This window comes from Echinops telfairi, unplaced genomic scaffold, assembly GCF_000313985.2.
Source record: "Echinops telfairi isolate 266 unplaced genomic scaffold, ASM31398v2 ScPeMD7_3;HRSCAF=10, whole genome shotgun sequence".
Lineage (NCBI taxonomy): Eukaryota > Metazoa > Chordata > Mammalia > Afrosoricida > Tenrecidae > Echinops > Echinops telfairi.
In genome coordinates, this window is record NW_022103899.1 from 26584190 (window position 1) to 26597876 (window position 13687).

Here is a 13687-nt window from a genome sequence, read left to right on the forward strand (position 1 = left end):
GTATATAATTCAAGGTCTGTTTGTTGATCCTTAGAAGTGTTTTCCTGGTGAGTCTGATGGGGTGCCACACACTGGCCCAAAAGTCTATTTTTGGTATTCCCTCATTTTCCTTTCTTAAGTGTTACAGTTTTCGAAGATTTTAGAGATTAGCCTTTTACCTAATATATCATTGCCAAAACATTTCCCCCAATCTGTGGATTTTCTTTACTCTTTAGATAAAATCTTTTGTTGTGCATAAATGTGCATTTAGGAGGTCTCAGTGGTCCTCTATTTTGTCTTCTGTCATGTGAGTGGTTTTCATTAAGTTTGATAATGTCTTTATGCTGTGTATTAGGGCTGTAAATTTGTCCCTATTTTTCATTGATATCCTTTATAGTTCTAGGGTTTATACTGATGTCTTTACTACATCTTGAATTTGTTTTTTCTGTATGGTATAAAGTCATGTGTCCTGTTTCATTCTTTTGCAGAGGGGATATAATTTTTCCAGCACTATTTGTTGAAAATAAAAAGCTCTCTTCCCTATTTAATATGCTTTAGCCCTTTATGAAAAATCAGGTGTCTGTATGTACTTGGTTGTATTTCTGGGTTCTCCATTCAGATTCACATGTCTATCATTGTACCAATACCAAACTGCTATGTCTACCTTGGCTATGTAATACATATATTTTAAAATCAGGGCTCAAATAGGCTTCCTCTTTGTTTTTGTGTTTTGGTAGTGTTTTTTTAATCCTAAGTTTCTTTCCATTAGTTTAGTTTTTTTATTTCTTTGAAAAATAATTCTGGGATTTGTGATTAAAATTGCATTATATTTATAGGTTACCTTGAGTAATGTTGACATTTTCACAGTAGTAAGTCTTCCTATCCATGAACATGGTACATTCTCCCATTTATGTAGGTCTCTTTTGGTTTTTCATTTTCTTGTGCAAGTTTTTGGTTTACAACTATCTTCAATAATTTAGTTATTACCTATTTAATATAGCACATATTCTAACGCAGTTGCTGGAGATCCAGCAAGAAGCAAGACAAAGATCCAGATCTCAGGAAACTTCCATTTATAGTACCTTTTAACCCAAACTATTTGAGGCAAATCAACACAGCCAGCCCACAAAATTCAAAACCATATTAAAGAAGGATTTGGTATAGACAAAATTGGGAACAACTGTATTAGATACTAAAAGAGAGCCAGTGAAATATTTTGAAGATGTTTTGTTTAGATCTCTAAAGTGAAAATAGATTGTTTCCTTCTTTCCTTGCCCAGTGTACTGTTTGTTTTTGCCTCTTCTGTGAACATCCACTTCTTTCCTTCCAGACCATGGGATGATCACATGCTCAGCGACGCCTGCAGACTAGTCTTAAATGAAATTCACATCCCCCCAGATGCCAAGGGCGGCATGGTGGAATATAGGCGAACCCTGATCATCAGCTTACTCTTCAAGTTCTACCTCAAAGTGAAGCGAGGACTGAACAAAATAGTAAGTGACTTCCCTGGGAGCCTTGACATGCTGAATGTTAGCATCCATGTGAATGAGAATGAGGCTCTGCCTGGTCTTATAATACAGCATGGGCATCTGGCGGTATGAAGGATTAAGTGCTTGACTGCAACAACAACAACAACAAATGGTGGTTGGCACCTACCTAGAAGCGTCTCTGAAGGAAAGCATGGCAATCCACTCTCACAAAGAATACACCCAGGCAACCTTGTGGGACATGTCTACTCTACTGTCACATGAATTCGCTACGAAGCGGAACTAACTCAAAGGCTCCTAACAATAACAGAAAGAGACTGAAGCATGTGCACAGGTACAGAACAGAGAGAGAGCTCACGGCACACAGAATCCAGGAACAGGAACAGGAGTAGTGCTTCCAGGAGGGTAGGAGGAAGGTGGGGAAGCAGCGGGGAGGAAGGGGTAACCAATCGCAGTGATCAACAAATAACCACACAAACCCCTTTCCTGGGTAACGAACAACAGAAAACATGGGGGAAGGAGACAGGAGTCAGTGTAAGATATGAAAATCATAATAATTTATCATTGATCAAGGGGTCACGAGGGTGGGGGGGGTGGAGGAAAAAAGAGGAGCTGATACCAAGGGCTCAATAGGAAGTAAATGTCTAGAAAATAATGATGGCAACATATGTACAAATATTCTTGCTACAACTGATGTATGGATTGCTTTAAGAGCTGTCAGAGCCCCCAATAAAATGATAAATAAAAATAATTTTTAATAAAATAAAATAAATAATATCGTTTTTAGTAAAAATAAATTTAAAATAACAGCCAGAGGAGCCTCTGAAGACAGGTTTGGCTATCTACTTCTGCAAGGGTCTCGCCTTGAAAACTCGATGGAACAGTTCTACTCTGCATACGTGTTGTTCCTTGACATCCACTGGAATCTCCACAAAGCAACAGCACTCTGAGCCCTTTCTCCCGTGTCTTCCATTTCTGTTCATCCTTCTTTCCCCTTCCCGCCTTGTGAATTTTATCCGTGGGCAGATGCTGCCCTTTTGGTATTACATGGTTAATGGTTCTAAGACACACATGCCTCCCTGGTATTGTTGATTTACCTTATTGTCCTGCCTGTTTTAGTGAATGTTGAACCATGAAAGTTCCAGGCCTGAAAGATGTCTCAGTGTCTGTCTTTTTTAAATTCATTTTTTGTTTTGTGAAGACTTCCACTCTATCCAGGACCTCCTATGAGGTTCACGTGACCACTTAGGCCTTTGGGCCATTGTTTACATGGCTCTTTCTTTTATTTCACGCTTGTTTGCTCCAGCAGGGAGAGACTGACCGATGACTGCACCTTAGATGGCTACTGCTCATAAGCTTTGAAGACTCCAGTCAATTCTCACCAAAGTGGGATATAGAATAAGGTGACCAGACATCTCGCTTTTGGCAGGATAGTCCCGATTTTTAACAATTTTTCCCCGCATCCCGCGGCGTTTTTAAAAAGTCCTGATTTTTGGAAAGAATGCACGACAAGCTAGGGTATACAGTTTTCGGCTGCCATGTGGCTATTTCGCCAGGATATGAGTTTTATCAATGGTGTCCCGCTTTACCAATGTTAAAATCTGGTCACCTTAATATAGAACATTTTCTTTGTTATGCCAAATGACATTGATGTCCCCTGAAACTAGGCTCCTGAACCCCCAAGAACACTTTGTTTCTTCAAGGTGTTTGGTTATGGCTAAGAAGTTTTCATAAGTTTTACACCTGTATACTCTAATTAGGTCCTTAAGTATGTTTGCAGCACATCTAACTAAATATATGGAAATATCTTCTGTCAAACATACATATTCATGGGTAAAGTCTAATTTACAAAGACTGTAAATCTTTACAAAAACAGACTGCCACAGCTCTGGTGTTCAAGCTCCCAGTCTTTCAGTTAGTAGCTTAGTGCTTTAACCACTGTGACACCAGGATTCTCACCAATAGATTAACACTCTTAAGAAGGCCCTCAACAGATGGATTGACAGAGTGGCTGCCCCAATCAGCTCAAGGGCGAGAACAATGATGAGGGTGGTGCAGGACCTGGCAGTGTTTCCTTCCATTGTATTAAGGGTTGCTAGGAGTCAGGGCCAAGTGGCGAGCACCAAACAACAAACACAACTGATATCTGGTGTGTGTACTCTGAATATTTCTCTAAAGGTGTTTCTGTGTATATGTCACATACACTTAGTATATATATACTTAGTATAGCTTGCTTACTTTACTTATAAGTATATTTTAAAGCCATTAAATAATTCTCAATGAAATGATATTTAATGGTTGATCAAGCATGAAATCAAGATGTATTGATAGTTACTAGTGATTGAAATACAAAAATTAGAAACAAAAATAAAAGATCCGTTTTTGAAAAATGTGGCCTTGGGGATAGAAATGAAGCTGGAGATCGCATAACAGACTTTTGCAAGACCCATGACTTCTTCATTGCAAATGCCTTTCGTACACATCAATAAATATCTACTTCTATAAAATTCCTTATAGTGACTGCAGAGTATTAAACATTTTGGATGTAGCATACTATGGCTAGCCATTTCCTATTGTTGGCTATTAGGATGAGGTCTATTATTTTTCACTGTCGCAACTAATCTCCAGTTGAACATCCCTGGAGCTCAAGCTTTGCCCAGTCCCTCAATTGCTTCCTTAAGATCTGTATCAAAAACCTTGAACCAATTCAAACCACAGCTTCCATTTACAAGTATATACGCATGTGTGGGGGTGTGTGGGGGGGTGCTTTTCCCAGGGGGGTTTCAAAAAGTTAATGGGAAAAGAATGAAAAGTTAAGTATATATGTATATGTAACTTTTAAATACATATTATAAATATATATATAATATGTACATAATGTCCCCTTATTCAAAGGGAGACAGTGTCACGAAGATAATTTTTCACTTCTTCACATCCTGGAAATGATGTTCATATTTCTGTGTGCATATAAAAATATAGTTTTTTTTAATCCCTACTAGGCTAGGAATCTAGAAGCCCCAGGCTTTATGGCAACAGAATTGGTGTCTGAAGCGTGGGACAGTCAATTGGATAATGTCTCTTAGACACCCTTTTCCAACCTAATCACTCAATCTGTACAATTTTTTTCAGAACCCCCAGAAGTTCCCTGATATCCCAGAAGAGTTCCTGAGCGCCCTCAAAGAGTTTCCCATAGCGACACCACAAGGACTTCAGATGTTTGAGGTTGGTGGGAAGGACTTTGGGGGAGTCAATCTGTTTGCGCATTCAAAATACATTCTGAACAACAACCAAATTCATTTGTTTTCTTAATTTCCAGTTTTTAAAAAGTGACTAGTTTGGTAGAAATAGAAGAGCACTACAAGTCTTTTTGACACTACCTGACTTTCAAAATTATGTGCATACCCTCTTCAACAATGGTAACAATACTTTCTAAAATTCCACCGCCTTCACATCAGTCACTTTATTTTGTATTCCTCCAAAGGCGAAGTGCACGGTGGTTAGCTAGTGCTACCTACTGTCGGCCACACACAACGTCCTTGGTTTGGCTTCTTTGCTTTTACTCCGGGAAGAGTGCACAAGGAATGAGATTCTGAATCTCCTCGCGCCACTGGTCTCCGTTTTGCTGCCTGATATGCCTTACTCTCCTTAACCAATGTCTCTGTCCTCCTTTTAACACCTATCTCCAACGTGTATTTTAACTTGACACGTGTTAGTGGTGGTGGAGAGATGATGAAGTTGAATGTGAATCAAGTGAGGAAAGCCCGAACATGTCACGTGTAGTAAGTATCCTCACCGTCCTTGGGGTCCCAGGCAGGGCCACGTGAGGAGAAGGCGGGGGTGGAGGACCCCAGGCACAACAATGGAGCAGACCCACACATTACTGTGGGTTTTGCCGGAAATGTGACAGGAAGAGGGCACAGTGCATGAGGATTTTACTGATCAAGTCTATTTGAAACTCATGTTGGGGGCTTAGGTGTTTATCAAAGGTGAAAACATCTTATCTATGTGAGCAGACACGGGTAGAGAGGGGATATTTTATGTGGATTTGAAAGCACTGCGCATCATCATAGCTAGAAAATAGGGTTACGTCAATGTATCACCTCCATAAAACTCTCCCCAAATTGTAACAACAACCCTGGATCTCCCAGGTAGCTGCATCCTTTCATTTTACATATTCCAACCATTGCCACGGAGACGGTTTCCACTCGGAGCAACTCACAGGTTGAGGAAAGCGTCCATCTTTACGAGAGCAGTCTCATCTTTCTCATACGCAGCCACCGTGGGTTTTCAGCCCCACCTGGCAGTTAATAGCCTCGCTCCTAAGTCACAGTGCCCCCAGAGCAAATTCCTGCCATTGCTCCATGAATTTGGCCACAGCGTTTCCATGCGCACTTGGGTGGATTCTGATGACTGAGCAAAATTGGGGAATGCTTGAGAAAACAGGACCAACATCTTCTCTGGGTGTTTCGCTCTGCTTTGCTTTTGAGGGGGAGGATAAGCAGCATATCCCAGACCCCACTTCTCAATGGATATTCATGAACTTTGACTCCCTGATCTGGATACCCAGTTACCTGTAGTGTTCCTGTGTGAGTTAATCCAATGTATCAGACTCACCGTTCAGTGCTCACGGATTTCTAGTGTTCGGTTAACTTGCTTTGTTCATTAACAGTGCGTGGATCCCCGCCAACCCCCACAAGATCCCATTGGCCACCCCGTCATGCACCAGTCAGCCATTAAACACGCCACAGGAGAAGCTGTGTACTGTGATGACATCGCCCCCATCGCCCGGGAACTCTTCCTGGCTCCGGTCACCAGCACCAGGGCACATGCAAAAATCCTGTAAGGAGAGAAAAGACGGCCTTGTATCCCCAGTGAATGCTACTGCACGGAGCTCACAGCTGCCTATTGGGGAGTTTATTCAACATTTAAATTAAGAATACTCAGTCCCTGTTGGGAATCAATGTTTCTTTTTTAAGCGGAGTGTTAGAGTACCTACTATACAATGGTATTTTCAACCGAGACGATTGCTGATTCAGTCATGAGGCCCACTGTTGTTTGTCTCTTTGTTTGAACCATCGTCTTTCCTGCACTGTGAGCCACCCTCCTGCAACTTTCAAATTTTCCTCCTAGGTTAATAGATACTTCTGAAGCCCTGGCGCTTCCCGGTGTTGTTGATGTCATAACGGCGGAGGATGTGCCGGGAGACAATCACTATCTTGGAGAGGTTTTCTACGCACAGAATGAGGTGCGCGGCTTGCGTGTGGCTTCTTTTTATTTTAATCATTTTGTTAGGGGCTCACACAACTCTTATCACAATCCATACATACATCCATTGTGTAAAGCACATTTAGACATTCATTGCCTTCATCATTCTCAAAACATTTGCTCTCCACCTAAGCCCCTGGCATCAAGTCCTCATTTTTCCCCCTCCCTCCCCGCTCCCCACTCCCTCATGAGCCCTTGATAATTTATAAATTATTATTTTGTCATTTCTTGCCCTGTCCAATGTCTCCCTTCACCCACTTTTCTGTTTTCTGTCCCCCAGGGAGGAGGTCACATGTAGATCCTTGTAATTGGTTCCCCCTTTCCAACCCACTCTCCCTCTACCCTCCCAGTATCACCACTCACACCACTGGTCCTGAAGGGATCATCCGTCCTGTGTTCCCTGTGTTTCTGGTTCCTATCTGTACCAGTGTACATCCTCTGGTCTAGCCAGACTTGCAAGGTAGAATTCAGATCATGATAGTGGGGCGGGGGGTGGGGGTTTGATTTAGTGGGGCGGTGGGGGGGGAGGTGGAAGAAGCATTTAGGAACTAGAGGAAGCCACAGTGGGGTGTGGTTTCTTATTCACATGCTTTGCTGGCAATGCCAAAATGACAATATTTTAAGACACCAAAACTTACCATAAAGACTGGGATAATCCAATCCCTCTACTCCCGTGGTTTTCAACCTCTCTCTCCAACTATGCGTCTCTCTGAGATTCTGATCAAAATCGTGAGGCCCTCTCTGACACAACACCTAAAATGTCATGAAACTTGGGTGTGATTGCGTTCATGATGAATCATAGAACTGCCCCATCAGATTTCCAAGAGTGTACATTTCTTAAAAAGGAGACAGACTGCCACACTTATCTCCTGCAGGGCAGCTGGGGTGGCCCAACCACCGACAGTTTTAGGCAGCATCCAAGTGCTCAACCATTGGGCCAGACCAGAGCTCTTACTATATGCAAACCAAAATCTTTGCCATTTAGTCAATTCCAGTGGGTAGTGATCCTGTAGGACAGAGTGTAAATGTTTCTGGGGCTGTCTGAAGCGGTAACTTTTGACAGGAGTCAAAAGCCTCACCTTGCTCCCTCAGTGCCACTGGTGGTTGCCAATTGTTGACCTTGTGGGTAGGAGCCCACCTTGTAACCTACTAAGCCACCAGGGCTCCTCCGTCATGTGGAGCACAGAATGTTAAAGAACCCACCGAATTTCAAGATGGCAGGATCAGGGTGTATGGTTTGGGAACGGCAAGGAATACAATGGATCATCAGAAGCCAGATAACTACAGGCAGATAATTCTAGACCCATTTGGTGCCCTCCTCCCCCATTCCACTCAAGCTCCTGTTTTTATATTTGTTCTCATTATCTTTATTTTAGACACAAAAGGGACTTACTTTAAGAATGTGGGAACCGTGTCTGCTTTATATCCACTTCTGCTTTAGCTCATTACATGTGGCTTTTCTGCAGGTCATTTGTGTGGGTCAGATCGTCTGCACGGTGGCTGCCGATACCTACGCTCATGCAAGAGAGGCAGCCAAAAAAGTGAAGATTGCTTACGAAGACATAGACCCCAGGATCATAACAATAGAGGTAGTGAAGCCTCTGTGTATCCTCTGGCATGACTCGGAGAAGGAGCGTGCTCTGAGCAGAATTCAACCCATCCAGTCAGAAAGCAGTATAATTTGGGCTCCGCCTATACCTTGTGTGATCATTATAGTTCTCCAGTGAAGGTTGCAGCAATCTGAGCCTTCAGACAAAAGGAGACATTTCCCATCTAGTGCCTCTGTTCTTCCTGAAGTGCTTCTACAGGCACCCAAGAAAGGAAGCATCCTGTATCCACGTCTCTTCTCCCGGCCACTTGCCAAGTCATGGCCTCAGATTACAGATTAGCAACACCAGAGGATGGTTCACATGACCTCGTATTCAAAACTAGCCCCTGGGGAAATCCAGGGCATGATGAAAGTCATAAAAGCCATAAACATGTACTGCCTTACAACCATTGGCACCTCTGTCCCTCCTCCCAATTATCCAGCCCCAGCTCTGGAGCCAAAGCTTGGATTTATAGTCTGACTCAATCTCTTCAAAACAAAACATAAGCCCACTGCTCTCCAGTCAATTTCTACTCCTAATGACTTTAGGTGGGGTTTCAGAGGCCATATTCTTTCTGGAAGCAAATAGCCTCACCTTTCTCCCTCAGCACCGCTGATGAACTTGAACCACAGATCTTACAGTAGTAATACAACCCTTATCTAATCGCACCTCTGGGGCTTGTCCACTTCACCTCTTAATAGCTATTATAACATTATTAAAGTTACTTAAACTCTGTGCCCACGTCTTCATAATGGTAATCATGAAAGTACATCTAAAAGATATGACGAGATTTACATGAGAGAATCACAGTGCTTAGAAAGAATAGCATCTGGGGCATGTAATGGATTCAATAGATGTTAACTGCTATTTTTTCTTCTGTTGTTGTTAATGAGGGAAAGGATGTGTGTATTGCGCTCTGCATTCTCAGTGCCTTTCGAAGTACAGCTCCCATTGTCCGCTTTCAATAATGTGTGCTGGACACGTTCCCTCGCTGATCTTCCCCTGTCCTCTCAGCAGAGCTAAGTTCAAGTCTTATGTAGTCATCCTTTTAAGTGCCCTTTCAGCCTGGATTTTCTTTTCAATCTTCCTTTCACCTCTATTCCACTAACGCTTACTATCTTATTGTTGAATTTACTCAAGAACTACTGAGAGAGGCTCTCGTGATTTCATTTCAATCTACCTACCTATGGTGGCACAACGGTTCAATGCTCAGCTGCTAACTGTAAAGGCAGGGATTTCAACACCATCCCCACCCTCCACACCCCCACCCACTATGAGAAAGAGCAGACCATCTGTTCACATTAAGATTATTGACTCACCTGCACCTAACGAGCACCTAACTTTTCTAACCCAAGTTCATCAGACCATTTTCCCAATAGCATCCCCTTTAGATAAGGCTCCAACTTCATAATATGGAGGTCTGTCAACATCCAGCTTCGTCCCACCCTACCAAGTTTACTTCCCACTACTACTTGAAGAAAACTGGCACGCCAGCGAGCCTGGCCTCCTCTAGCTTGGTGTCAGTTTCCATTTCAGAAGTGCCCTTGACTTCAAATGATTTCCCCTCTCTCATCTATCCCAGTCCTAGTCCTGTCCAGTTCAGGTCACCTACACACAGCCCACCCCACTGGCTTCCTCCTTTTCCCATTACTTGTGTTGTTGCCCCTGCGCTGTCCTAGCCCTGAAACTAACACCTAGAGAGCAAATGATCTCAGATCACCATCAATTAGATCTCCACAGAATGGGGATCATGTTTTATACATCTTCATATCCCTCTCAGCTCCTCCCCAGAGCCCTGAACAAATCGCTTGGGTCACCAATGCCTGTCATCCATTTGCATGAACTTCTACTGACTCTTCACACATTTTGATTGTCTCACTGTGAAGATCTGGTAGAGTAAGGCTGTGAGATTGATAAGAGGCCATTGACTTATTTGTTATTGGTATTATTCGTTGTTATCCATTCTTGTTCATGACTTACTCGCATGACATTGCTTCACCTTTTTTGTTTTGTTTTGTTTTTTGTTTTTCCATCACAGCAAGCCCTAGAGCACAATTCATTTCTTTCTGTTGAGAAAAAAATTGAACAAGGAAATGTAGAGCAAGCCTTTAAATATGTTGATCAAATCATTGAAGGTAAGTGATTGTGTTAGACAGGGTTGATTAAAGAAACAAATCCAGAGATACCTATATATGTGTAAGAAAGAACTTTATATCAAAGAGTAATTGTATATTGAGAAAACATCCCAGTCCAGTCCAGATCAAGTCCATAAGACTGATATTAGCCCATAAGTCCAATACTGATCCATAAATGCTTTTCAGACTCACACAGCCACATGCAATGATGCAGGAAAATCACAGGTCGGTGGGTGAAAAGTCCTATGGACTCAATGGGGATGGAAGCATCTCAAGGCTGGCACAGGTCTCCGCTGTAAGGCTTGCTCAGGTCTCAGCATGGCTTTCAAATTTTTACAGGAACAAACAGCCTCTTTTTCCACCCAAGGAGTGACTGGTGGATTGAACCACTGACCTTTCAGTTAACAGCTCAATGCAGAGCCCACGACCCTGCCAGGGCTTCTTGTTCACCAAATAGGGACTTTCAATTCAATGTTTTTGTATGTTTATGCTTTACAGGTGAAGTCCATGTGGAAGGACAGGAACATTTTTACATGGAAACGCAGACCATCCTGGCTATCCCAAAAGAAGGAGATAAAGAAATGGAGTTGCATCTCGGAACACAGCATACAACCCACGTGCAGGTAAGAGGACAGTTTTGGAAAACGAGACTGCAGTTGGTCATAAGCTGTGAGGCCCTCACACTCAGCACTCCACAGAGTGCCTTTCGATGCCTCTGCTCCCAAGCCCCAGACTCTCCGCATGTTTCCATTAGCTGAAGTTCAGAATGAAGAAAATGGGCAAATATTTCCTTACAAGGTACAGCTCTTTCAGGGCAATCTGAAGACTGTGCTAACTTCCAAAATCTAGGACAAAGTTCATCTTCTGTTTATCGTATTTGCTAGTGTAAAGCTTAATCTCAGAAGGCCAGTAGCCTTAGTACTACTTTTGCATTAGCTTTGGGGATGCATGTGTATTCCTTGCAGCTAATTGGCTATAAGGATGTCTTCATGTATCCATGGAACACAGGCAAAGAAGTCTATTTCTGAGGCACTTTTAGCTGCGTGTGTTAACCACACCACCCAGGAACTCAGTAACCTCTGCTGCTAACTGAAAGGTTAGAGGTTTATGTCCACCCAGAGGCCCCTCAGAAAAAAGGCCTGGTCATCTGCTACCCCAGAAGCTCAGCCACTGAAAACACAGTTCTAGTCTGGCACACATGGGGTTATTAATCTACTAACTAGTAGTGCTGGGAGGGTTGGGGAGCATTGCTAATGAATAGAGGGTTTCTTGGGGTGGGTGGTGGTGAAAATGTTCTAAAATTAGATGATGGTGATATTTGTATAACTCTGTAAATGATGAAGTATTGAATTAGTACATTTCTTTTACTAGGCAGAGGGAAGGCATGAGTAGAAACATCATTAAACCGTAACTTCAGAGACTTAACCTTTTGCAGGAATTTGTGGCTGCTGGGTTAAAAATCCCAAGGAACAGAATTACCTGCCACATGAAACGAGCTGGTGGGGCATTTGGAGGGAAAGTGACCAAGCCTGCAGTGCTGGGAACTGTTTGTGCCGTGGCTGCCAAAAAGTAAGAGTGACACTATCTCTGTTCATGTCCCTCCTCCCAGCCCTGATGAGGCCACCGGTGCCTTCAAGTCCCGTACCCAGCATTCATCCATTGGTCATAGCCCTTGTTGTCTCACATTTCATGTCCAAAAGGATATAATTCGGATGCAGGAGAAGGGACACTGAATATAGGACCTGTGTTCAAGTCCTGGCTCAGCCCATCCACTCACTTGCCCTGTCATGTTGAGCAAGCTGCCTCACCGCTCATCCACAGTGTGGGGAAAATGGTAACTACCTGGCTCCCAGGATGGTTGTACAAGATAAATGTCAACTTCTTTTTTTTTAAATGATTAACTTTGTGAAATTTAACTCAGTGCATAGGCCTTTTTAAAAATGCTTTAATTCTCATGATTGACATTGATCACTTTTTAAAATGGTTATGATTTAAGTCATTTAAGTAAATCAAAATGTCATTGGATGAAGGTGAGAAGAGTCAAAACCTCACCCATGAGAAAGACCTACCTTGTCCTGAAATGAGCCAGTGGGGTCTGCAGCTGCCTGGGAATGTTTGCTCTGGTTCTACATCATCTGGATGGTCTAATCAGACACCAGAATTACCATGACTTTTGTGAACCTTGTACCTACCTGGTGGTGGAGTGGGCCACACACTCAACTACTAACCACAAGGTCGGAGTTCAAACCCACCAGCCACTCCATAGGAGAAAGATGTGGCTTTCTAATGTCTCCGAGAGATGGGAGGTGGGGAAAGGAAATGGGTGTTAACAAACCCAGGGATAAGGGAACCACAAGTGATCTAAAATCAATGGCAAGTAGGGCAAGGAGGCTTGATCAAGGGCAATGTAACTGAGAGGAATTACTGAAACCTGAGTGAAGGCCAAACATGATAGTGGGATAAGAGGAAAGTAAAAGGAAATAGTGTAAAGAAATAGGAGGTAATGGGCATTTATAGAGGTCTAAATACAGGCATGTACATATGTAAATATATTTATATGTAACGATAGGGAAATAGATCTGTGTACATATATTTATATGTTAAGTATCAAGGTGGCAGACAGACATTGGGCCTCTACTCAAGTACTCCCTTAATGCAAGAACACTTTGTTCTAATAACCTGGCATTCTGTGATGCCCACCTTCCCAACACGATCACTGAAGACAAAATGAGTACATAGCAAATGTGGTGAAGAAAGCTGATGGTGCCCAGCTATCAAAAGACATAGCTTGAAGATAAACAAGTGGACATCTAGCTAAGAAGCAATGATGTTTACATGGATGAAGCACACCAGCCAGTTTGACCATGAGGTATCAATGGGATCAAAGACCGAGAACAAAAAAATATATCAATGTGAATGAGGGGAAGGCAGAGTAGAGACCCAAAGCCCATCTGTAGGCAACCGGACATCACAAGGAAGGGTCACAAGGAAGAGACAAGCCAGTCAGGGTGCAGTATAGCACCAAGGAAACATACAACTGTCCTCTAGTTCTTTAATAGAGGCTTCCTGCCCCCCACTATCATGATCCCAGTTCTACCTTACAAATCCAGCTAGACCAGAGCATGTACACAGGTACAAATAAGAGCTCACAACACAGGGAATACAGGACAGTTAAACCCCTCAGGACCGATAATGAGAGTAGTGATACCAGTAGAGTAAGGGGAAGGTGTGG

At 42.8% G+C, this 13687-nt stretch overlaps 1 protein-coding gene across 1 annotated transcript in view; it reads left to right on the forward strand.

The window, feature by feature from the left end:
- LOC101662968 (aldehyde oxidase 4) overlaps positions 1–13687 on the forward strand; it is a 78580-nt gene that overhangs the window by 34946 nt on the left and 29947 nt on the right. Inside the window, exons 14-21 of the mRNA XM_004701741.2 lie at positions 1310–1472; positions 4596–4688; positions 6136–6305; positions 6597–6711; positions 8198–8320; positions 10359–10455; positions 10954–11078; positions 11891–12024. Coding sequence (XP_004701798.2) covers positions 1310–1472; positions 4596–4688; positions 6136–6305; positions 6597–6711; positions 8198–8320; positions 10359–10455; positions 10954–11078; positions 11891–12024 — 1020 coding nt within the window. The remainder of the gene's footprint in view (positions 1–1309; positions 1473–4595; positions 4689–6135; positions 6306–6596; positions 6712–8197; positions 8321–10358; positions 10456–10953; positions 11079–11890; positions 12025–13687) is intronic.